Genomic DNA, 27926 nt, shown 5'->3' on the forward strand with positions numbered 1-27926 from the left:
TATTTTTTATTGCCTTATTTGACGTATACCTATGCGGCAACGAGTGTTATGGATTCACCTATAGCAGCATCAAAACGTATCGGAGAAAAACATCGTTTCAAGGCGGCATTACATAGGTAGGTATTATATTATGCGCACGGACTTCTATAATAATGTATACGGACAGGAGGTAACTATCTAACCACGGGGGGAAAAAACCTTAATTTACAGTCGATAAACACGCATGTAATCGTTTAATTAGGATGAGAAGACGCGGGAGCTCGATAAATTATTATTTACTTTTATACGAATAGTTTGTGAATTCTTTGTTTCTTCAATATTGACTCGTTTTAAACGTTCACCTAATAGGTATACCGTGTAAATTATAGGCATATGGTCATATTATTATTATACGTAAATATATTTTAAATCGATTTCGACGTAATAACACATTTTTGACGTGAACGACTAAAATTATACCTTTTTACTGACGTATCACGCGCCTGCAATGTGAACGATTTCAAAAACTTTCATTTTTTATATTTTAATTTTCAAACTCATTTTATTGTGTTTTGAAATAACTTTTTATGATTAAATGAACAAATTTGGTAAGAAAATTAAAAATATTTCGGTTAAGAAAAATTACTTTATCTGCTACAACATTCGAAATACCTAACGGACTGTAGTCATTATTATATTTAGGCTCATTAAAATACAAAACATTTCAAAGATACCGATTTTTTAGATCTATACCCTTATGCCTATTAATAGTTAATACAATTTATATTATGGTATTTGTATTTTCGGAACTATAATAATAGTAACTACATTTTGATATATTATATTACCTATATAGTTTCTGCATTAATTGTGACGACTGGTTCGGCAGAGTGTCACTAAAACGTCACGTCATCCACCGTGTGCGGAATTCGGACGATTAGTATTGTTGAACGGTCAAAAAAAAAAAAAATAGTCGATTAATTCTCAGTAAATTGTGAGAAAAAAAACCCAATACAATGATAATAATAAAAATTATGCTAAACACTGGCGCCGACCGGGCCGAAAAACGCACTTGACGGACCGAGCGGAATGGGTGTCGAGGTGTCCGTCGGAGAACATAACAATAATATGTATATAATATTATATTGTACCCGACAGACCGCCGTGGGAAGTCTCGGACGCCGAAAAACGAAACTCAAACGATAAATCAGGTGGTTTTTTTCCTCTCGGATATTTTGTTTCTTTTCGCCATATGTCCCCCGCGAGACGTTGTATACGTATTATTCGATTGTTCGAACGGCGTTAGCTTTACACACACACACGAGTGCCGTTTACGCGTTTAATATCATTATAGTCCGATGTGTGTGTGTATAATAACACAATGCGCGTATTGTGTTAATATATATACGTATTACGCCCATAATAATAATATAATACGTACGACAACCGTTTGCGCGTGTAAAAAATATTTCAAATCCCACACGCGTTTATCCTATTCGCGCCGGTATGTGTATATTATAATATGTAAAAAAACCTAAAACGGCCTCGAGCTTTCGGTTATCGAATATTTTAATCGATTTCTACGACGACGTCCATTATAAATAACAACGCGCGTATACCCTACCTGTTGGAGTTGTCTGCGGTATATTTATTTTTCGTGCCTAATTCGATATAATAATAATAATATGTTTATAATATGCATTACACACGGTCGATGTGCGTCTATACAATAGCAATAACTAAACGACGAAAATCGATAAAAGTCTGCTGCAACAGTCGAAAATGATTTTTTTTTTTTAATTTACCGCACGGCCGTTTAGTATAATAGGTCCTTCCTAATAAAAACAATAAGAAATCGTATTGCGACGATCCGAGTACTTACACTAATTTATATAATATACAATTTTATATATTTTATTATCTGAACATGGTACGTTGTAATATATATCCAACGCAGAATACGCCGCGCGAACAAATTTCATTAAAACATTTTGTACATATAATTATAATATATATATACTACATATTGTGTATTAATTATTTTCTAAGGTAGTAAATCCGTTTGTACGGGCATTAAGTGACATGTGATTTTAATAAATCAAGCGACGCATTATTTATATTTTTTAATATTTTCACTTTTACATAAATTGCATGATGAATTTTTAAAATTGTTTGCGCATATACAGTGAGTTATGAAATAGCAACCGGTTTCTATTCTATAGTTTTGTCACGTGGTAATAAGCAACGCGTCGTGGTGATTTTGTTATTCTCTCGTATACTTATATATTTTTTTTAGCCTAATACTTACTCGCGGAACAAGTCTACACACCGGCCATACCGATAGAATTATATATAGGTAATGCAAGCAATATGTCCGAAGCAATATTAAAATATTTTGTCAAATAATTACAAAATATAATAATTGAATAACTGAATTCTGATCCCGCAATATAAATACGTGTCGAGTACCAATGGACACGTGTGTGCGTCGAATATAATGAAATACGTAGTTAAGATAAAAAAAAATTATAGGAATCTCATCTGCCGCGTTCGCCTAAAGTCTAAACGCATGCCAAATGAATTCACATCAAGTCGTTTATGGTGCATGTTTTGCCTAAACGAAACGCCGGCGAAATTGTTGGCGCGTCTGTGTACGAAACTGTACCGAACGGATTTCGATCCGTTTCGCGTTGGCATTTATATCGTAAAAAGTAATAATTTACTATTACACAACACAATGCGCAATCGATAATAATATATTCTATTATTTATTTAATGTCGTTATAAGAATGCGTATATAATAATATAATATTGTGTACATCACCGACGTTTTATTAATTGGTTTTTTTTTTCGTTTCAGGTTAACAAAAATAATCCAGAGTGCTTTCGTTCTATTAATGGTGAGTAGTGCACGTTTTTTTTTTTATCGTAGTCACATCATTATGTATAGGCATATAATTATATTATAATTTACAATCTTTTGGACGCGACATAACAATTTATTATTACGTCAAAATTAAATTAGAAAACTAATTACAGGTGCCTATTTGACGGTAGTTGGGCATTGGATTATATCCTGAACGGCTGTTTAATGCACATATGCACTATACAACTGTTCAATATGCATGCGCTTATATGCATTCAAGTTTGTCAGAATGTGCATTAACAACCCAAACATTTGTTAGGAATATAATATGTTTAATACATTTTACAAATAAAAACATATATTAATATTTAATAATAATAAAAATTATTTTAATAAATCTTTACTATAATTACAATTATTATTCATATGCATTTTAAAGTAGGTATTGCTCTATGTAAATCAATAAAAAAACAATAAATAATATTTTTATCGATATTTTAATTCAATGAAAAGTGCCACAGACAACAATGATATATATGCAATAATAATTTATCTCCGGAATGAATATCGAATACTACCTATTATATTTAAAACAAACATTCACTGATAAAAAAAAAACTACCAGTCATAACCAATCACGATTGCTAGATTGTCCAACAATAAAACAATAATACATTAATAAATTATAAAAAATAATAATATTGAAAAAAATACATAAAATAGTGAAAAATAAAATGTAATGCACGTTTGTTCATAATATTATTATATTTGCTCTAACCGAGGTCTAGACGTGTTACAAATTACGACTGAACTCCATTCCATTTATGAATAGTAACAACAACATTGTTTATGACAGACCGTCTACAATAGTAATTTGTACGACCATTATAGACTACGTCACTTACATTTATTGCATATTTCCGATATCATCGTTTATGATAATATTATGCACGGGACTTGAGAACACAACAGAACGGTTTATGTTAAAATCACGACGACATTATTACGTACGTTGTATTACTTATTATTACGCAGTTCGTCGCATTCAATTGATGGACACTGCAGCGGTGGCGACGTCGAACAACGTTAATTAGTATCGATTAATAGTTTTAACTGCGGGCAAATGTCAAACGACGGGCAGTATCGACCATTCGACCGTACGTTTTCACCGACCAGATATATTGGTATTACATATTATTATTATTGTTATTATTAAAGCACCTGACGATGACTGACCGTGGAAAACTGCGAACTCTGATCGGAGGCCATCTTGCAGCACTGTTAGTTCGTGTATGTACACCACCCCAGATCGCACCTATTTAAAATTTAAAAAAACCGTGTGCAGGGATTTAATATCATAATATAAAACGTGTATGACCATATTCCTTATATTTATACGTTCCTATATGGTTTCCTCGATGTCTCTAATAAAAATAAAAATAATAGCGAGTTGGTTCGGGGTGATGTACCTACCTATTATTCACGTGTACTCGACGATATTATTATTATTATTATAATAACGTACAACCTGTTGTGCATATGTATAGCCGTGTATATACACGTTGTATGTTGTACAGGCGCCAGCCGACTTCTCGAATTTAATCTATATCAATACTGTGCGTATGTTTTCTGGTTTCTAAAATATATATTATCGACATTTGAAATACGACACCCATTAGCAGTTAGATTTTTTTATTTTTTATCACGCGCGGCAATAAAAATAGCCGACAACACCTACAACGATTTTATATATTTATACCAGCCACGAAGTCTATGCAAATGACCGACACGCATCTATTATGTTATTATATTTTATCGGTGAAAATAATTAAAACGAACCGGAAATATAATATAATATATTACAATAAATAGCGACTGTCGTAGTCCAATAATAATTAAATGTTTGTTTACCGATTGGGAATATTCTCGAAGAAGTACTTTCCGCATGTATACACAGTCGTAAAAACAAACATAAATCGTTATTAATGGTGCCGGGCGTTAAATTATTTTTTTTTTTTCCAAAACTGTTATCGTACCGTTCGGATGACTCGAAAACCGTTTTTATTATGGACTAGGCCGAAACGAATTCAATGCGTGTAGGCATATATAGAGATTCGTTTCAAAAACCAGTTTAATATCGGTGCCGATTGGTCGAGTTCACACTTTTGATCATATTTATACCATTATTAGTGCCACTAGTAAAACTACCATGTAGTTTTATGTAGTTTTTTTTCTCCAGTTTCGGAACCTATAATCTTTTCTAAATTAAACGAACATGAAGAATTTCAAGTATATCGTGTAAGTTTACACACTGTATAATATAATATATTACTATTAAATATCGGACAAGCGTTTAGACATATTTCCGAGTGCTAGAAAACGTCTGATGGTTCCGAAAAAAAAAAAAAAAAAAACATTTTTACGACATAGCGTCATACATTATACGCACTCTACAGGACGTCATTGTTGATATCGGTCTATGTATGTATAGTGAAAAGAATCTTATTCGGTTGCGCGTACAATATCGATAAAAAAAATATTATAATATATAATATAGTGACGTGGCGGCGATCGATAATTTACGTTAATACCTCCGGTCGCTTACGACGGGCGCACATTGTTTATCCACATCACGATGTTATAATAATATATATATCTATAGGAAAATAATAAAATTATGTAAATAATCGTAAAAAGCGGATGAGTTTCGGAGAAGTAAAAGTACGTAACGTGCAACTAACACGATATAATATACGCATATGATGTATATGCGCACTTAAACAGCTGCAGGTAACCCGATGGGTAATATTATTATAGACGGTTTTCCCGGCCGTGTGAATTTTTTATGTACGCGTCCGCCGAAAAATCGGACGCACTCTCGCGTCTTGCTGCAGTTTAGCGCCCAGCCGACGTCGTCGTAAAAGTAAATAGACATAATGAATATGTGTATGCGGAAAGAATGAAACAAAACGAAAAGCGATCGTGACGGGAGCTCATTATCGGGTGATAAATGCGAACGGTATTGGCCACGGTGTGTCGGGTGCTGCAGACCGCCCTCGCTGCAGCCGCACTTTATAGGTGTGAGAACGGAGCGAACTCGGCAAGAATAAAAAAGAAAATATCTCGTAATATTATATGGAAGCCGGCCGACGCTTCTTTCTCGGCGCAATAAGCAATCAATAAACACTATCATTTTATTTAGGTTTTTATTATTATTTCTTTTTCAATGCCTGCACCTATACATATGTATACATAACCTGGTAATAATATTATATTATAGCTGGTCTCCCGTTAATGGTCCTATTATAATATAGGCTGCAGAGGGTGGCCTCCGGGCGATCGAAAACTCGCGTTTTTACGATAGTTACCTAATATAATATGCTATTGGACCGGCGACGCGTCGTATATTAGGTACTTCATTATTACATATTATAATAATATTATATATTATACCTATTATAATTTATCATTATTGCGCGGTGGTCGTCTAAACGCACACGTGGTATGTGTACGGCGGGCGGTTTCGCGCCACCACACGTCGTCGTGTACCGGACAAAGATGCGCCGTGTCTGCCGTTTTCGATATAATATTATTTTCATCGAGCAAACATAATAAATAATCGCAGTAAAAATACTCGTTCAGAGACCTGCTGCAGAACTTTGTATCACGACTCACCAACAGCAACCTCATTTTTAAAAGTCGTCGTCGGCTTTTGCAGAGTAACATCACTATACCGCGGTCGGAGAATGATTAACCCAATATACCTGGGTACCTGCCCCCCTTGAAATCGAATTTCATATTATATTTCAATCATAGCATGAATACTACGAAGCGTGAATACGAGACCTCGTGTTTCTGTTCCGCGGAAAACTTTCGAACCGTGGAAAAACCTACTCGCGGTGAAAAGTTCTCGGCCGAGAGGAAACGCGATTGACGCGTTTGGTGGGACGTTTTCCGCAATGACAATGATAATATTAGGAGTGGTTTCCGTAATTTCGTCCACGAGATGCAGCTATATAGAATCATCAAACAAAATATCACCACCGATCGGAATTTGTACGTTCTAAACGTCCCCAAAAATCGTAAACCAGGCTCTGGCGTCCTAGATATTTGTAGGTATACGTATAACAATAATAGTATAATAATACATTATCTTTCCGATTACCATCATGGTTATAACAAATGTATTATAATGATGTTGTGGTTCAAACCACGTGCGGCTGGCGATCGGCTATATTTTTTATAATAAACGTAATTGTTATTGGAATCGACGCCTAAATATTCAATCAGTTCTTTATAGGTGGCCTTAGGAAAATCGAGGTTCATCATTGTGCCCGTTAAAATAATATCGAATAACAATCGACAATAATAATTTATTTCTATACATAATTTATTATGTCAATCAATTTCGAATGGCGTTTATACATTATATTATATTACGTGCTATTACAATTGATTAAATATTATGTCGTTTAAAACAACAATACCGTATACTACGTTATATCAAATTAATACTCAAAATCCAATTAGAAAAAACCTTCACGTACGCCTTCAACTCAACATTCGTTCAATTACTATACAATTACTACTGATTATATATCAATTACTATATATATTATATATACATTGTACCCATAAATGCATATTTATAAGTTTATATCGCGCGTGCTTTCATATATTAATTATGTAATTCAAAAGTATAATATATTGTACTACGCATGGGTACCTAATGCTTGTTCACATTTGCTTGCATGTACCTATTGTACCTAAATAGTATAAAATATAATTATGTGGACTTTTGTAGTTGAATATTCAATAGCGAATATGGTATGAAAGTTTTGCGGATCTAAATCGTGTGAAAATATGGTTTTCTTTGTTTGATAACATTTATCAAAATATTTATAAGTCAAAAATTACCATTTTGGAAATCGGTCCTACGCCGAATTAGCTCTCCCCCTAAAAAAACAGCCGTTGCTGTTTTCTATAATATTCATCTATTCGAAACGAATCCGGACCAGGAGATCGACGATACCGGAAACTATAATTTTACTACTCAGAAAGTCAGAAAGGTCAGATGTTAATTTTTTTTATGTTCACATCTGACATATATTATTATTATTATATATTTGGAAAAAACAAGATGAGTTTTTTCCATTTGACTAGGTACCATGTATTTATGATATACGACTTTGAACGCGGTTTCACGAGTTTTTTTATTTTTTCCAACGAATATAATCAATTATAATATAGTAAGTCGGATTTAGATATGCACACCTATTTCTTCCACACCGACTGTGCATAATTATGTTTACGACTGCAACGTGCATTGTTTCGATACCACACTGCATCTATACACGCCCATATTAAATATATATATTATATTATATTATATTATATTATAATATATTGTTATTATAATCCCAGGTGTGTTTTATTGTCGAAGATTATCATCACCATTATCTCTATACATATAAATATACGAGTGGTATTTTAGGATTCTCGATCAACGAGACGACATTATGTTATTTTCCTCGCACCGTGTATATGTCACCACATCAAACGGATAACGCAACAATATGGTTATGCGGCACAGACCGATTGCAATTTATTATAATTATTATTAAAATGCATTTCAGAATTCTGAAGTACTATGCATGCACTGACCCAAGTCAATCTCCACTGCAGTGGTAAATTCATATATCTACGCCACCGCCAACTTGCATATAACAAATCATAAATAAGTACCTATAATAACCTGCATAGTTTGCTGTCGTAATGTCACTGTCTCGCTGTCTGCAAGGGAGAAAAAAATAAGATAGTAAATATTATATTATGCTCGTAAATATTGGACTGCAATATAGAGACGATAATAATGTTGCGATTCCGAAATTGGCCCTTCGCGTGATGTACCTATAATTATTTGATGGTATTAAAAGTTTTCTAACATAATTTTTATACCATAGCTGCACTGTACCGAGTATTTCAGAGCTCAAAGACTGTAAGTCATATTCTGCTGATTTCTGGGGAAGGTGTGGTATAAGAATAATATTTTTTATAATAATTATTTTGTCTAGTACATACGTATAGTGAGCGACGACTAGCACACGTTACCGGTATTATTTTCAAAAACTTTTCCTCCGCGAGTTCTATGGTCACCACCATGTTGTATTTAATATATAATATAATATCACTACCGTGTATCACCATCAACAATAGTGGAGCACCAGTCGGAAAATAAAAATATCGTTTTTCCAGGCCGTTTAAACACTACAAACGCGAATAAACAGACAGCGTGTTAGTAATCGAAAACGTGTAGCGTACCAGTTGCATTGTCTCATTGTGTTTTCGTGTTTATTCCGAGTGAATTATTTCTCTACCTCAAGGTTCGTTCGCCTCGTTAAGAAACAAACAAACAGACTCTCTTACTATTATTATTATTATTATTATTATATATAGGTGTACGTATATTATTTTAATAACGCTCACGACTCCCCGTCGGGATATCATATCTACCTACATATATTATACGTGTGTGCATATGATAATACGTGTGCGGTATACGTACGCAATGATTGTTGTAATAGTATTACGAGGACGAATTAATAATAATAATAATACTGAAAACAATAAAATTAATACCTAATAAATGAAATAATTGGTCACCAAATTCGATTTATGTAGTATAATAGTATTGTTGTGTATAAGGAGTACGGTATTTCTCATTAACGTGTCGATCAGTCGACATTTCAGTAAATATTCGTGATTTTAGTTTCTTATAAATGAACCATGGAATGTCCTATACATTTGTATTATTTCTGTGTTGTACTGTGGGTGGTGCAATGAATGATATTCCATAAATTATTATCCTTTTCGTGCAGCCTACCTACTATTATTTGTTCCAACTTTTTGTAAAATATCTTGTCTTGAACTTAATACATAATATTTATAATAATGCTGGCGTTAAACGCAAATGGTAAAAATCTTACTGACATCACTCGATGCGTCTGTGGGGTGTCCAATAGCATAAAACTGAATTCGTTGCCATAATCGCGAGGCTCGTGAGGAGGGGAGAAAGATACTAAACTGTAGTGCCGTAATCTGTTTATTAGTTGTTACCGATACACGATATATGGAATGCGTTATAATAATGTAGCAACGTTTACGGGAAATGCATTTCCGCCCGACGGTTTCACACGCGTAATAATACACTTTCCAAAAAAAAAAAAACCGCCGAGAACATAATTTACCGTACAGAACAATAACCCTAATCCGTATCACGATCAGGATTTATCACGTAATGCACACACGGTTATATTACCTTATCTAGTCGGGTGTGGGTTATCGCGCTCGTCGAGAAATGTGCCCCACGTCATATGTATATCTTATACAAGGCATAGGCACGTGGTGTTATGCTATACGCGTTGTTATACATGTAACAACGTCCGATATATGGAGGCGACGATGTCGAAAAGTAATTATTATTACGTCGCCGAGCTGCACGTGAAGACGAAAAACGAAACGGTACGCTTGGTATCCCGGACACAAACGGACGAGGCAGCGAAAAGAGCGAGCGGGACGGTGAGAGAAAAAACCGTACAGGTACCCAATTTAAATCGAGTTTTTTCAAAGTGAAAATCCGTTGTTTTAATTACGAGAAAATTTTCGAAACGCCTACCCCTCCCTCCGCCGCCGCCGCCGTCCCCGCGTCTCACGCCCCCGTCGTCCGGATCGTATATCACACCCGCCGCAGTCTCTCTTTGCAGCCACCGCCGCCGCCGTTTATCGTTTGCGCGCGCGTTCGCGCCGAGGAGGTGTCCGTTTGTCGGGACCGAAATTCCGTTCGTACGAGGTATATTATGTTGACCTACCTATCTCGCGGCACTGTTATATAATAATAATATTATATAGTAATTAACCCGTCCGACCCGAAAACGAATATAATACGACCAGTATATATACACACGCGCACGCGCGGCGTGCGCTTATTATTACAGGTACAGATATGTGCTCGGTTTTCGACAAAATTAAGTTTTTTTTTAGTGAGTACACGTATTTTTAACGAGGTGCACACCCGCATACCGTGTATGTGGTATAACGCATAACGTTATTGTATAGTACGATTGATATGGGTGAACATAAAAAAAAAATAATAATAATACAGCCAATATATAGGCGCTTGCTAGGCGTCATCGCGTTCAATCATATTAATTATAATAATAGAATTATTATAATATAGCGAGCGTTTTTTGCTCTCGTCTCTGAAAATACGATATTATAAAATTGTTGAAATTTCTACACGTCTACGGAACTGCCGTCGTAGTGGTGCTGCTGAGCGTCTCGTCAGCGGACGTCAAAATGTCGAAACGTTGTTACTTTAATGCACGTCCAGTGGGTGGTGCGACGTGTACCTATATACAATATTATATTATTTTCATTTTTTACACACATATCACAATATGATTATTAAACTGTTAAGTACATATAGGCCGTATACATAGTATTGATAATAATAATATTGTCCCGTCATATTATAATGAAATAAACCGCTTCAGTGACGGCGTTTGAGAAAGGGGCGTTCGAGAGGCGGACGTCTCCGAGCTTTTCATGGTCGTTTCGGCTGTTATTGCTGCCTCCTACCTTTTTCGTCTCCGGACATGTGTAGATGACGTTTTTTACAAGGGTGGTGTCGGGTTGTAATTCATCAAATTAACGTCACCGATATCTAATTTTATATTAAATAACTATATAGTATGAGATACCTACTTAGGTACGTCCTATAATATGTATATTTTTTATATCACCGCTCACACATAATTTTTTAATGCAATTTGTACCGCACACTGTAGACACAGTGGTCATGCATGTGGCGGTGGAGCCTGAAGGGGAAGGAATAAAATATGTGCTTTTTGGAAAATGTTAACATTTTTACGAGTACACACTTTTTAATTTATGCAATAATTTTGAATTGAACACTAAACTATAGGAACTATATGCGGATAACAGATACATATTTCTGGAAAACGGTCTTGCGATAGTATAATAATATTATTATGATATCATATATATAATTAATAAATTATAATTATAATTAATAAATAAATAAAAAAAAAAAAAAAAATATATAATTGTGTTACCGCCATATTATTATAAAAAGCCGTTCCCACATAATTTCCCAGTATTATTGTTGTTATCATTATTATATAATTTGTTCTTATCAAATACCGGTGAATATAGTAACGTGAACGTTTACGGTTTGTGTTTACAGGTGGTGTTGTGCGACATTTGGAGGTGCGGCCCTGGCTATGGATTTGGGGTCCGACTGTACAACGATTGCAGTAGTCGAAATGTCAGGGTTGACTACCGGGGACGAGTTCTCGCCGACGACGAGACTTCGAATCCATTTCGTAAGTACCTAAGTTATATTATACTAATATTTTTATTCACACGTCGTCGTGATCGCGCCTCGTCCATTAAACACATATTGTTTATAGCGTATAATGAACGCCAGCACTCTCGGGATCGATTGCGACATACCATCGGAACGATAACGATAAAACTAAAGGTCGTCAAGTTATATATAATTTATACGCGTATTATTTTGTGCGGCGGAAAAATAATATTGAATAACACCGCGTTCACAGGGGTGGCGTAGCGGTGGGGATAATCGTAGTGGCGAAAACGTCATATTCGTGAGCGTACTAATAATATAATATATTCTACGCGTAATATAGGCACCTGCGATAACTTACCATAATATGCCGAGTTCACGATTATGATTGTTCATTCCGAACGGCGAATTCTCCGCCTCCGATCACGGCCCGTTTGATTTGTCGTGCCCGAGCTGGTGTGGCGCGGACGGGTGGGAGATGATTATAATTCATAATAATATTAGATTATATAAGTGGTGCAGGAATGCGCCATAAAATCTCACCGATTTTTTTTTCTCCCGTTGACATCGTTATGATTATATTATACATACACGTCCTGTTGCACGCATATATTATATGCATAGTATATATTTTTAATAATATAGGTACTCCTCGTGTGTAACGCCTATGCATAATGTACCTACTCCCGCATACTTGCAGGTTTCTTCCGAGCGGCGTGTCCCTCGACGATAATTTATTTATACGTACATCACATGCGTTTATATATATTCCGACGGTACTGTTTTCAAATCGAACGAAAGTATGGAACAGTATAATATTATATTATATACCTACCTAATATTAGATCTGATATATCGCCGCCTCAGTTCAAAACTGCAACAACTCAAATTATGACAAACCGGAGTCATGTATACACCATCTTATAGATCATCATATAAGACAATATAACCCTCCCCTGAGCACTCCACTGATAATAGCTGAACTCGGAAAGTTATTTAATACTATTATACCTATTTAAAAATCGACCCGAAGTAGCTACTAAAAAATATCTCAGACAGACTCGCGTATTAAAAAAATATGCCAACAACAAGATTATTGATCTAAAACAGTTTAACTTTACACCCAGTGGCCTTGCATTTATATATTTACTATTTTTTTTTTTTAATAACAATTATTTTTCTTTAGTTTATGGTGATCCTTTTAATTGGCTACACTTCTTTCAAGGAGTATACGATTTATTTCAATGAAATACAGTAACTTAATACAATATTAGGGTTTTTCCTACTAAATAACAATATTGCTGTATTTATGCAGACTCTTACCTAGATCGGTTATTGATACTAAAATAAAAAACTAACTTGAAGTTTTTTAGTATATAAGTACTGCAATAATTTTGAACTCCACCAACCAGTTTGGATTAATCTGATTTAGATAATATTGTTATCATATTATAGTCCTTGTCCGTTGTCATATATGTATTATACAATTATATACTTATCAAGCACAGTTTAAATAGGTAACTCCTATAAAATTGAGCATTTAAAATTTTTAAATGTCCATAGTCAATATTACGCAATTTTAATCAAAACTGAGAGATTTCAACGTCCGTATTTTTTCCTTACCATATTGCAATTAGCTAACCTTATAATATGCTAATTGACTCGGTATTAACACGTTCTTACTCGTAGCTGCCAACTACAGTTGTCACTTAATAAATTAAGTTTAAATTTATTAATCACAAAAATAAATAATTAGTTAAATTAGGTAGGTAAACTAAACGTATAGGCGGTACTCATTAATTCAGTTTTCGTTTTTAGTTTATCAAAGCCCAGCCTTTTATACACAATAACATATATTTCGTGGTTATGCTCCTGTACCAAACCTGACCGAACGTTTCTCCAACGCCTATAAATATCATCACGTCATACATGACGCATGTACAATTTATTATAGGTAAATATTATATTTTAAACTGCAGTTTTGACGAAATATTTTATCACTATGAATTCGTATAATAACAATATATTATAGATATAACGTGTCGAGTGAAATTCTTTGAGAATTTTTCCGTCCGCCTCCACCAGCTCGTTTCGACAGCGGTATACAGGTATATAGCTCTGCATAGGTACCTATACAACACTACGATATAGTGTCTATACATGATACCTGTGTAGTATAGGTACCGCCGCGGTTAGTCGTGGGCCTGCGTATACCACGACCGGCGTACATCATACACTATGCATAATATTATCACAGCGTACCCATATAACACACGATATTCGGTTAGTTTGTATTTTATTTTCGTATTTTCCTCATCGGGCCCTCCGCCGCACCACACCGCGTGTACGTCGCATAACATTATACACTCGACGTATATATCATGCACGCATATTATTATATTAAATAGTATATAATATAGGCACCTACGATAATAGTACGCGTATACGTCATATATGTGTAATGTGTACAATATCATTATGCGTGAGGCTAGATAATATAATACAATTTTATAATACGAGCGGCGACGGTGCGCCCCGACTCGTCTCCTCGTATCATATAATATATATAGGTCCTAAATATTCGTTTCGAAAAATGGACATTTAAACGAACGGCGGTTAGTCGTCGTCACATCGTACGCACACGTGTGTAACTGTATATTATACATAATAATGTATAGGTACTATATATTATGCTGTATAATAATATAATATAGTAAACGAATAATGTACAATATTGTATGAGAATACGCGCGCGCGCACACGAATATTATAGTTTATGTTCTTTGAATATTAATGGATTCCACTGCTGCCGCCAAACACGAATAATATCAGTTTTGTGTTTTAGAATCGACACGGATCGTTATAATAATAATAATAATAATATTATTATCGGTGTTTCTGGCGTCGGCGGTACGACGACGTCGCATGTTTATAGTGCTCACGCCGCCGCCGTTTCGAAAGTATATACCTTATATAATATTATAATATTATTATATGTATACCTATATGTGTGTATGGGTACGACGTTTACACGGGCGCGCACGCACTTATTTGATATGTCGATAGCGTAGTTTTTTCGTCGACCGAGAACAATGACAGACGCGATAAACATTTAAGTATATCGCCGCGTATACCGCGTTATAGTATACGTGGTATACGGTGTAATAATGTTATAGCTAACCGCGCGCGCGTGTGTGCCGCCGCCGCCGCCGCCGTGCAACAGGTAGCGCGGAGGGTAACGAACTCTCGCCCAATACTCGACGTGTGCAGTTGAAATATGTCTTATAGATGTCGTTTAATAAGTGACATCTATTAACAATAGACGGGTATTCGGCAAACGGTTGTCGCGATGTCCGAAAGCTCCAAAAACCCTGCAAGTAGGTAACCGAGCGGCCGAGGACAGGACGAGGACTTGACCCGTGAATAGGTACTCCGAACTGAATCCTATTTAGTCGCGGCTTATTATGGAAGTATAAATGCTGCAATATTTACGCTTTGAGTAGGTTTTTAGTTTTTTCCCGTACTCTTCGACATCGCCCTTTTCAAATTGATATTTACGAGATATATTGTTTCGGAAAAATCATCTCTCTAGCCACGACCAGTGGACTGGAATGGGGGGAAAGGGAATGCTTAGCATGAACGGCCACTATCTTCTCATTAATTGTGCAGAGGGCTAAGGAGGAAGGGGGAGTTTTATTATTAGCTAAAACATTTTATCAAGATTGGCTAAAATTTCCCAATCCGGCTGATTGCGGACGTTAATATAAATCTTCAAAATATCTATGAGTCGCGTGATGTTCGTGTATATACATTCTGAAAAGACTATGTTTTCAAGCTGTTTTTCTCGCTGACGAACCAATTTATTTTTTATACAACGGAAATACAGCGTGGCCACTAACATTTAGTATAAAATACGTTAAAATATCATATAATATATATTATTAATAATCACTAAGACGCAACATCCGAAAGTCCGATCAAAGATACCGGTGCGATGACGATAAGACAATGTATCGCGAGCTACTTTAAGAAAATGTCTCAGGTAGTGCTTTATACTTTGATAGAACTATAATAGTATGTACCTACTTAGAGGTGGTGTGACGAGGTGCGCAGCAGAGTTGGTTAACTCGTCACGCAATAGGTGCCTACGAACGGGTGGATTTGTTTTTTAATGGAAAATCGTTGTAAAGTTTGGTTTTTTTTTTGTTGTTTAAAGCGTGTTTGTCCTCTTCTCGTCCTACTCTTCTATAACCTCCAAAGCCGCCACAGCGGGATGATAAACACACAAGACACAAAACGTTATATTGTATGTGTGTATACGCCGAGTGATGATGTGATGCTTGTGATGCTTGTGTGTTTGTTTTATTTATTTATTATTATTATTATTATTATTATTTAAATCAGTTAATACGAAACGCTCTCCTGTACATTCCACGGCCGATCGTGACTTGAAATTTTGAAGTACTGGTTTTCTATTATGCGTTTGACAATTTTATTATATAATACGAAATGAAGCGGCAGCGAATGATGGTCGTGGTTGCGTATGGCGTGTATGTGTTGTGGCGCTTACGTACCCACGGATTGCGTGTGTACCTAACAATATCGAAAAACGGAGCCTAACCGAAACGCTATACCACAACAATATAATAATAATAATAATACATTGTATCACAATAAATTAACAACTAATGCGCTTTTTACCGTATACGCCGCGGCGCTGCATATTAATATTATATGATTATTAACGGTAAGGTTACTTATAATATCGAATGGAGCGTTGTTTTAGGTAACTATCGTCCCGGGCGCGTACTCGTGTACCTATACCTACCTAAATACATGGTATATACCATATATTATATACGTAGGTACTTTATATTGTAAAGCCGCCGCAGCCCAGAGCTAACAACTCACTAACACATTAATATAGGTAGTGGCGGTCGATGATTGATCACCGATTTGTTCGTGTATTTATCCGATTTTAACTTTTAACGCACTCACACACACACAAAACATCTCGTCGATATATTATTATTATGATTTTTACGACACGGACCCTATTTTATGAACATAATACCATATTGTTTCGGGTAACATACGCATGTATATTATATATATATATATATATATGACGTTACTCGGTTACCGGTGAACTATTAAAACCACCGACCCCTACGTGCCTATAGAATTCTTACAGATTATGATAATATGCGTCGTGTAATAATATAAATAAATTAACACGTTGTCAGCGCCCTGTCAGGACCTCTGCAGGTCAATAAAAGTTTTATTGCAGGGATTAAAAAACGGCGTATTGCAACGTTTGTGTTTGAAAAAAAATTGCGAATTCGTGTGTGACGTGTGTTACCGTTAATCAATAACTAAAATGATAAAATATCATAGAAACGTAATGAAACGAATGTAAACGATGAATATTTAAAACCGATCATCGTTTCTTTTTAATGTGAAATTATGTTTCGTAATTTATAAATATGTTTAGGTATTATAAGCATGATTTCACTAAAAAAAACTCCCATTGCGTTTTGATTGTGAAATTAAAATTAACGTTTCAGAATTATTTTACGAAAAATATAATTTTGAGTTTTAACTTCAAACGAAATGTTTTACATTTTTTAACAAAGAATTCGTACTTATTTACGTATTATCACCAAAGTCCTACACTCTGTGGACGAGCGATGACGTGCATAAAATATAATATTGAACCTATACAAAACTGTGTCTCATCATAGGTACTCGTGATGAACGATTAATTAATGTTTTTATTTTTTTTTATATCAACAGAAAACCTAACCGTCAAATCCTTGGACTTCAGTATTCGACTGTCGATATTCGCTGAGGAGTCGCATCGGTATTTGTGTTTCAACAACAAATGGTCCCTTGTTGGTTCGGTGAGTGATGTCTATATTATATTATATATTATATTTTTTATATGTCTACATAACAGTACAGAGTCAACAACTACACACACTATTATTACATACAGTAATTTTTTTTTTATATAATATATATTATAATATTAAATAATATATTTAAGAATATCGAATAACAAGGCTCTCGAGTCTCGACAGCAGTCGGTCTCGCGCATCTCACCCTTCATACAACGAATTCCTTTTTTTTTTACGATGTACAATAAACCGATATGACTGCTGCGTATCTCCTGCACATTGTTTCAACGTACATTAAAAGATGAATTTCACAATCTAGCACACTCGAATACTATTTTTTATCGTCTGCGTGCGTTGAGTAAATACACCAAAAGAATGTTCGAGAAAAAAACACATTTTTCACTCGGCCGTCTTAAATAAATGTCGACACTATTACTTTACAATATTATATTGTACGTAGGTACCTATAGTAATTATTATTATATGCCTGCCTACCTTTATAATATAATATATTTATATACATACACGAGCCGCATAGAAATATATAATGTTTAGTCACAATCTTTTCAGCCACTTATTACTTATATAATATACAAAATAGGTAGTGCCCGTCTACAAACAATATAATATAATATGCCCGTATAAAAATTAAGAACAATTAAATATTTGTATTGTGTTATTACGTTTATATTGCCATGGATAGGTAGATTCATACAATATGATACATTTGACACATGTTGACATGTACATTGTACATAATACTATATAGCTTTTAACAAGTCTTTATACAAATGCGTTTTTTGATAATCTGTTATGTAAAAACGAATAAATTTAATAATTTAAATTAATCATATTTTTATTGGTTAGTTCAGGGGCAAGGCCCTGTTAAAATCAGGGACTGGAACCGAATCTAAAAGAACTGGTTCTGGAACCGGAACCTTTGAAATATTAAGAACCAAAACCGAAACCTTTATTTTAATTGATAAAGTACCAGAACCTAACTGGAATTTTTAAATGAAATAGGTTCTTTTTGGTTCAAAAATAAAATTATTTTATTTGTCATAATTTAATGGTATTGCTGTATTGCGAATAAGTATATGATCATATGAGATTTCTAATATTTCTCATAATATTAATTAATTCCGGATAGGTATTTAAAATCATTATACTTTTCGGTGCCTAAATTACCTGAAACTGGTACCAAAATTATTTGGAACCGAAACCTTTATTTTTTTTTTGGAGAACTAGTACCGGAACTAATACCGATAAATTCAAAAGGTTTTCCAGTACCTGGTAAGAATATATACATGTACAATCACAGTTTAATTTAGGTAGGTAGGTAAAATATTGAGAATGTTTAATTACTTACATTATAACAAGATATATACCTAACCTAACATGTATTTTGATTCTAAGATAATATTTCAATTATAATTCTTATTAAAGATTAAAAATTATACAAATATCGTTATAAAAAATATTATACTACCTACTATAGATTGTTATTTTTATATAAAATATTTATACGTATTATTGTATTACTGCCAACATACGGATGACTGTCAGTGTAGAACTATACGATCTATTAGTATCCAAGTTTTTCGAACGATCGAAGATCGACAGATACTGATACTCATGTATTATGGTCGCAAAGTCAAATCACTTAAGGGGGTCTATTTATTTATATAAATCTCAAATTTTCAAGAAAATCTTTGATAACATGTGTAGTGTCTACACGTATGTAGTTATTTACACACCCCCCCCCCCCCCCCCCCACGACATATAGAACTGTGTAGATAAAAGACACATAATATGTCATATATGAGACACTATATCGTCAGATTCTAAATCACATCTAATTAATTTACGATGATTTGTTTTTGCTTTCAGAAACATTTCCGCGGCCCGAAGTGTCTGTTCTACGAGGAGATGCTGTCCACTGGGTACACACGGTACAAGTCGGTGGTCGACAAGTCACGGTACATAGGTTTCAACCGGCGGGGCCGTCCAATGAGGCGGCACGTGTTCCACACGGACCCGCTGAACCGATGCCTAAACTTTCTCAAGCTGGACACCAAGTTTGACATCGGCGACCACAATCGCAAGGTGGCCGCTTCGTCGGGCAAGACCATTGTCATCGGCGGCAGTGGCGGAAGCGGAGGAAAGCGCAACGGCTCGTCCAAGAGACCGATCGCGTCAGCCGGTGGCGGTTACAACAGAAAATCGCTAACGACCTCCACGACGACCACCACGACCACCACCACGACCACCACCACCACCACCACAACGACCACTACACCACCACCACCACCACCTCCACCATCACCGTCAACACATCCTTCTTCTAAACCACCAGTCAAGCACAGTCGAATTCGGTTCAGACACAACCGGCGCAACAGACACCGTCCCGAAGCCCTTCAATCGTTAGATCAAGACTAGAATAGTATTACATTATTTTACTATTATTATTATTATTATTATTATTATGATTTTTACTATTATTATTATTATTATTTATCATCATCATCATCATCGTTATACTATTCTCGAAACCAGGCTCGTAAAAAACTAAACAATTATTATTACTATTGTTATTAATATCATATGAATCCGCGAGGAAATAGTATACAATGCCTATATTTATTTTAAATTTAAAACGGAACAAATCCCAGATAAATATACAGGTCATAGGTTTTTTTTTTATCTATGAACACTCGACGATATCGCTGCGATTTAAAGGTAGTTAATACAATATTATAATAGGTTAACGATCGCTTTGAGGGATTTTCACGTACACCCTCTGAGACTTTTTTTCTTAAAATTTTTTTTACCATTGTTTACTTGTTGCGTACAATAATTATTGCAACGATTAAACGTTTCTTTATTGTTTGATTTTTAAACGTATAGCGTCCAACTGCGTTGATGCAGTCGACAGCACCACGTGCTCGTTATAATAATAATATCTAATACGCGTGATGCATTCATTACCCGGAGAGAGGTAAACACAATCTGTGCGCACGCGTAGCGACTGCGAATTTTCCCGTTGCATTTTCCGAACGGTCCAGTGTTTGTGGAACCTATGTACAATAGTTTATATTCGTATGAAATCGGATCATCCCACATGATATTATTATAGGTACCGTTGTTGCTCCGGGAGCACGTCTGACATTCCGTTGGGCATGTTACCGACTCGCATCGTTTTTTTTTATAATAATTATTAGTAATATTTATTACTGCCCGAAGTATGTGTTATACTATTATTTCCACACCTCCCCTCCACGCGACGATTGGCTCCTCGCGGTACGTGACAGGAATTATGGTGAATATCGCTGCTCGCGTGTTCTTACTATTTTGTAACTGAGCGGGTAACGTCCATGTACCATTTTGTAGCCATCGAAGCATACTAAAGAGTCCAACGATATTATTTGAATTGCCACGGAGAACATGTTCAGTAATATTGTTTAGTATGATAATTCTAGTCAATATTTTCTTTTCATAATATGAACTTTTAATCCATCGACATCACAGTATAAAATTTAAGCGTATAATGACGCAACATTGTGCAGAATTTCAAATACGTAGTGACGATCGTCGGATCGTGATACTAAAATATTGAACTAGTGTTATGAAATATATTAGATTATATTGTTTAGCGTACCTAGAGCCTATAGGTGTTTATATTATAATGAACAAAACGTACTCAATACCGAAAAGTATTAATATTTCTAATTTCTAAAAAAAAAAAAATTTAATATTAAAAAGGCTATATGAGGAGAAAATAAAATATATGTAGCTCTTAAACAATTTTTTTATTACTTAAACTAAATATGGATAATTTAATTTAATTATGAGTGTCTGTGCGGTATTATATAGGTACACGCATAATGATAATAAATTGTAAAAAACTGTGAGCATGCATCGTCAATATTAACAAAGTAACGAGTTTTAAAATGTTTATAAAACATCATTTTTCAGCTTTGATAAAATATAATATTTTATAGTCAACGTTTCAATTGCACCTTATGCATGTACCTATGTTTATATTATAGTAACACTCCGTGTACAGTTTAGGCTATAAGTTTATTTTTGGTCCGTAACGTCTCGTTTTGACCAAACCACAGGTTGCCGAACTTTAGTATAATAATAAATAATGTGTTCATGTGTAATAGCAACAATAATAATGATGATAATTGTTCTGGAAAATTGAGAATAATATAAGATGATGATACTAAATACATAATATCAGTGTTATACAGTGCAAATCGTTTATAATGACGTTCGAGGGACCAGTAGTAGATATAGGTCGTAACAAACCGCCGTACAACCGGATGGCATAATATTATGTATAGAAGAGTTTTGCTCGGAGTCTCGGACACTCCATTATTTCACGGGACCTGACAATATTATGACAATATTATACAACCACGGTGTCTTTATAAACGATTTCTACTGTATGATATAATATACCCATACAGTATACATTTCATCAGCATAAACAAATAATAATTAACAGGCCTGAATTAGGAGAACCGACCGCGTTCGGATGATATATTGTTTAACGTAAGTATAAAAAAAAAAAAAATATATCGAATAGCTATCGATAAATCTCTATGAGATGAACGTTTTGATTTTTATTGTTTTTTTTTTTTGTCTCTCTCTTGTAAATATTGTCTATATATAATCACTATGTACATACACGGAACTGTACCATTTTAGTTGCCTCCCCTCCCCGCCCCCAAATTCCTTACAACCCCTTTTTATTTATTTATTTATTTTATATTTTTTTTTTCTTTTACATATAGATACATTTAATATAATATGTGACACCACCCCTACTACACAATAAATAATTGTACGCTTTTTATATTCTGACTGTTCGGCGTCAGCGAACACCGTATTACAGGTACACCTACTACCTTTAGAACAATATTATTATAATAGCAAAAGTGTACGGCCACATAAAATGTCTTTTTCCAAAAATATTTAGCAGTATTAAAAATATAACATTGTATATAACTTAACTGTATTTAGATGAGCGTGTTGGCCGTGTGTGTCATAATCGAGTACGAAGCCGCACGCCCAAGTTTTGTAATGTTCTAAAACGCTAGACGCGTTAACAGGTGCCATATTATAATATAGTATATGTAATATTATATATTTATAAAAATCCCAAGATAATTATGTATTTTTATTTTCATAACCCCCTCCCCTCTCCCAACAACCATCAAATTTAATTTTTATTTGATTTGTGACCTATATATAATATATACATATATATAATATTATATATGTATATACATACACACTAATTTTTAACATCATTATTGTTACGATTATTATGTTTTTTTTTTTTTTTATATAATTCACCAGTACAATGTGTTGTACAAATGTACAATACAAGCGATTTATATTAATTTTTTTTTTTTTCCAATTGGAACTTTATTATTAGGTACTTCTCCCCCACCAGGCACATCATACTATATGGTAACAACCGTCGTCGTGTTATTTTTATTATTATAAAAACAAAACATATTATTATAATTATAATTATTATTATTATTATTATTAGGTAGGACCTGAGCAGATCGCCGCTCGCTAACATGTATTTTTTTTTTTTCAAAAAAAAACTTCGCGCCGGCTAATCGATCATTGTACGCTTATTGCACGTCCCAACTATTGTCCCGTCACTTTCCTCCTATATCATATTATATTTTAATAATATGTATACCCCCGCACTACTATAGGTAGCCGGTCGTGTGATCAACATGTATATTTGTGTGTGTGTGTGTTTGTGTGCATGTGAGAGAGTGTCTGTGTGTGTATGTGTTTGTATGTATGTGAGTTTGTTGTTTCGCCAAAATGCGTTGCGATTTAATAATAATGTACTACTACTACTACTACTACTACTACTACTACTACTTTTAGTAATCAAAAAAAAAAACCTAATGTATTAAGCTTTGTAATAATAAACAAAATATGTCTTAACCATTATTTTCAACAATAAAAACGAATCACTTAAGAAAAATGCATACTCAATGTACTCAATATAATACAGGTACAATGTACTCAATACATACGTAATATATTTTTGTGTACGTAATGTTCATACAAGCTATTTTAATGATATTGATGATGTATGGCTACTTCGTCGACTACTATATTCGATATACACGAATTTCGAGTGTTAAATACATATTTTACAATAATATATGATAATGTATACTGCTCAAAACGAGTGTACAATATAATAATAATTATGTACACGATATATACCTACCTATATACCATTATACCACCTACGTACATAATTACATAACATTATATTGTGCACGTGAGTTGTACCTGTCGATATTATTGGCTGGTGTGTACACGCGTATCTGGTCGCCTCCCGCAGCAAACAATAATTATTGTTTTTGATAATATTCCATTGAAAAACCGCGTGTCCGTCATATAATAATTTATGCGCATTGCGCAGTGTTCCGGCCAATCGGTATAATACCTCGTTTTCAAAAATATGGTATATTTATACCAAGTTTATACCGAGGTAGGTCCTATTTGTTTCGTGTGAGCGTGTTCGTATTTAACAGCTATATAAATACATATGTATATACTTTTTATATATATTATGGTGGCTGTAATAATAATGATAATAATAGCATTATTATTGTGTACGAGGTACAAAAAATTATACAGAAAAGGTGAATTATGTATCCGGCAAATATAAACTTATTATACGCAATAATTGTGAAGTACGGGTATAAACTCGTCATAGGCGTATTATTGTATCTAAATAATATGTATTATGATGAAATATGGACTTGAACAGTCCTAATACGCCTAACAATCACGTACCTACGCGTGTAACAATCATCTCACCTAGTATATAATAAAAACTTATAATGATTGTTATCACCGAGAAGATTCGGAATAGCTGATATAATTGTTTTAAATTTGTTCGGAAGTAGTGTCACTGGACACTCCCTTCCCCCAAGATTTTCATGTCCTGTAACATTCATCTCATCATATTTACTTATTATATAAATTTGTATATAGATTGTAAATTTCCTTAAATATAAAAAAAAAAAATAATTGTTCGGTTGACACTTTTTGAAACCTAAGAAAGCTCAACATATTTTTACACCAAATTCTGACAATATTTATTCGTTTTTAGGAGTATTTTTTATTAGAATAGTTTTTTGAATGTCATCATCCTGTGTTTAAATATTTTAAATAATTTTGAACACATCTCTATTGAGAGTTCAGCTATTAGGTACTCACTAAAGATTGATTTCAATGACTGACTAAACTATTAAAGTGCTTTAAGAATATGAGTATCGGATGAAACTACGGGTACCTGATATGCAGCTGACACGTAAAAAAATTGTGGTTTATTTTTTATGAAAGATTGTGTCACAAAAAAAAAATGAAATACTTAAAATATATTATACAATATATATAATATAATATATCATATCTGACAATATCAATTGATTGAGTTTTTATTATGAACCATCGCATGTATTATAATAAACAATAGACATTTTATCATACAACTTACTGCAGGTAAGGAATTTGGATTAGAGTGATGATTCAGGCAGCACTTTTCCTGTACCCGGATTGTTTTTGAATGGTAGGTATTCATTATTTTATTGTTAATAAATTATTATAATATACTTAGTCACTAGTTTAAATTTGTTCGTTAAATTTAATTTAATAAAACATTAATTGTTGGGAGACAAAAGTATATTATAATCAATACATCTTCGATTTAATAATATATAACCAGGGCTTGCAAACTTTATATAAAACGATTGAAATTTGTTAACGTACTTATAACGAAAAACGATAATCAAAAATAATTAAATAGCGAAAAACTAAACATAACGATTAACAACATATATTATACTATATAGTTATATCATTAAACAAAACATAACGCAAAACGTAATTTATAGAATATCATTAAGCGAAAAATATCGCAAAACGTAATTTATAGTATTTCATTGAACGAAAAATAACGCAAAACGAAATTATTTAAAATCCATTTATTTAAAAGTTATATTGGTTTCGTAGAAATATTTATTTCATGCATACGCGGACATTAGATACATACGGACATTCCGTATTTGGGCCGTTACCTACCCGCATTAGTTATTATTAATAAATTTAATAGACATTGACACTATTCTAAATAACGATAAACGTAAAATTTTTATAACATTTTAATTCTAAATAACGATAAACTCAAAAATTGTGTAACGTTTTAATTTAAATAACATAAAACGGAATTTTTTTCAAATGCAAGGCGTGCATATAACATAATGATAATGATAATTATATAATATAAGTATTGCCTGTTATTTATAAATTGTGAAGTTAAAAATTATGATTGAAACTATTTTGAAACTAAGATTGGTGAAAAAAAATAGATCTGCATATTAAATTATATTTATGCATACAGTCTAAATTAAATCGTTTTATTCCATTCACTTATAATTTTATATCATCTGCAATCAGTTGTTACTTGTTTGGCTGACATTTCCAAAAAATGTTCATATTATGCTATATGGATGTAGGTATAGTACCTATTAAAGTGGTGAGTATGAATACTATTATAGGCTACCTGCAGTGTTTGATATTGTTTTAGAAATTTAAGACAATTTTGTTTCTAAATTCTAAGTATAAATTACTTATAAAACGTATAAAAACAGGTGGAATTAACACAGGTATCGTTTTTAATGTCATCAATGAACACCAATAAATTACATTGACATTATTTTTATTGGTTTTCTTACCCTCCAAATATTAAGTTTCAGTATTAACATTTTAACAGCGTCCATAGAGATTAACTCGTTTGCGAATAATTTAGCTTGTTAATATAAAATACCAGCGTCTGGTCATGGCGCGTTGAATTTTGTAAATGACACATAATATTAACCACTTATAGGAGTTGAATAAGAAGTTAGTTTGCAACCTCAAAAAATCTATTTGGAATACCGAAAACCTGCAAAGTATATTTAAATAGGTCTTATTAGAAGTTACATGTGTCTACTGTAACGTTAAACAATTTAAAAAGCTAATAAATTGTATGTGTCATTTGTAATGTATAGGTAATATTATAACCAGTGAGGAATTTAATAACCCGTTTGAAAATAAGACAATCACAACGGTAAATCTAATAAATATGTATCCGTATATTGTTCAAATCGTAAAAAAGAATAGATATAGTAGAATGTGATATAGTTTTATTTTTATTGATTAATCACACCAGTATTTTTTTTATATGACATGTGGGCCATTTAATTCAGCAATAACTTTGAAAAAATACTTTACCGCACATTATGTTTCTATTTGTCTAACGATCAAAGTCATTGTCCCACTTAACTCTTACTAAAAATAATGGCACTTACATAAATTATATTATGAAAGGTGTCATACAATATAAAACAATTAATATATAAAATATAAAATTTATTATAGTATTAAAATGACATTATAATTTATATTAAATTATTTTTAAGAAGTATTTAAGTGTTATATAGGTACACCCGTATACCCGACTAGTTGCCAGTTGGTTATCAACATTTTCATTTGGTAATTTATTGCTTAGAGCCACATATGCCAACATTTTTATAAAATATACTATTCAGACTTTCTTCATAATATTAACTACCTATTAGAGAAGTACCTATAAGCCTTCGTGAGTTTCCAGGTCAAAAACGTCCAATCGATTTCTTGTTTGGAGCTAGGCGTATAAATTTATACCAAAGTATTTATATATATATAGTATTTA

General features: G+C 33.5%; 1 protein-coding gene across 1 annotated transcript in view; it reads left to right on the forward strand.

Annotated features, from left to right (window-relative positions):
* Window positions 1-23748, forward strand: part of LOC132934497 (merozoite surface protein 2-like) — a 55834-nt gene extending 32086 nt beyond the window's left edge. Inside the window, exons 2-5 of the mRNA XM_061000804.1 lie at window positions 2840-2879; window positions 12111-12249; window positions 18030-18136; window positions 20024-23748. Of these exons, the coding sequence (XP_060856787.1) occupies window positions 2840-2879; window positions 12111-12249; window positions 18030-18136; window positions 20024-20572 (835 nt within the window). The 3' untranslated portion in view covers window positions 20573-23748. The remainder of the gene's footprint in view (window positions 1-2839; window positions 2880-12110; window positions 12250-18029; window positions 18137-20023) is intronic.
* Window positions 23749-27926: the final 4178 nt, after the last annotated feature.

This window comes from Metopolophium dirhodum, chromosome 1, assembly GCF_019925205.1.
Source record: "Metopolophium dirhodum isolate CAU chromosome 1, ASM1992520v1, whole genome shotgun sequence".
Classification (NCBI taxonomy): Eukaryota; Metazoa; Arthropoda; class Insecta; order Hemiptera; family Aphididae; genus Metopolophium; species Metopolophium dirhodum.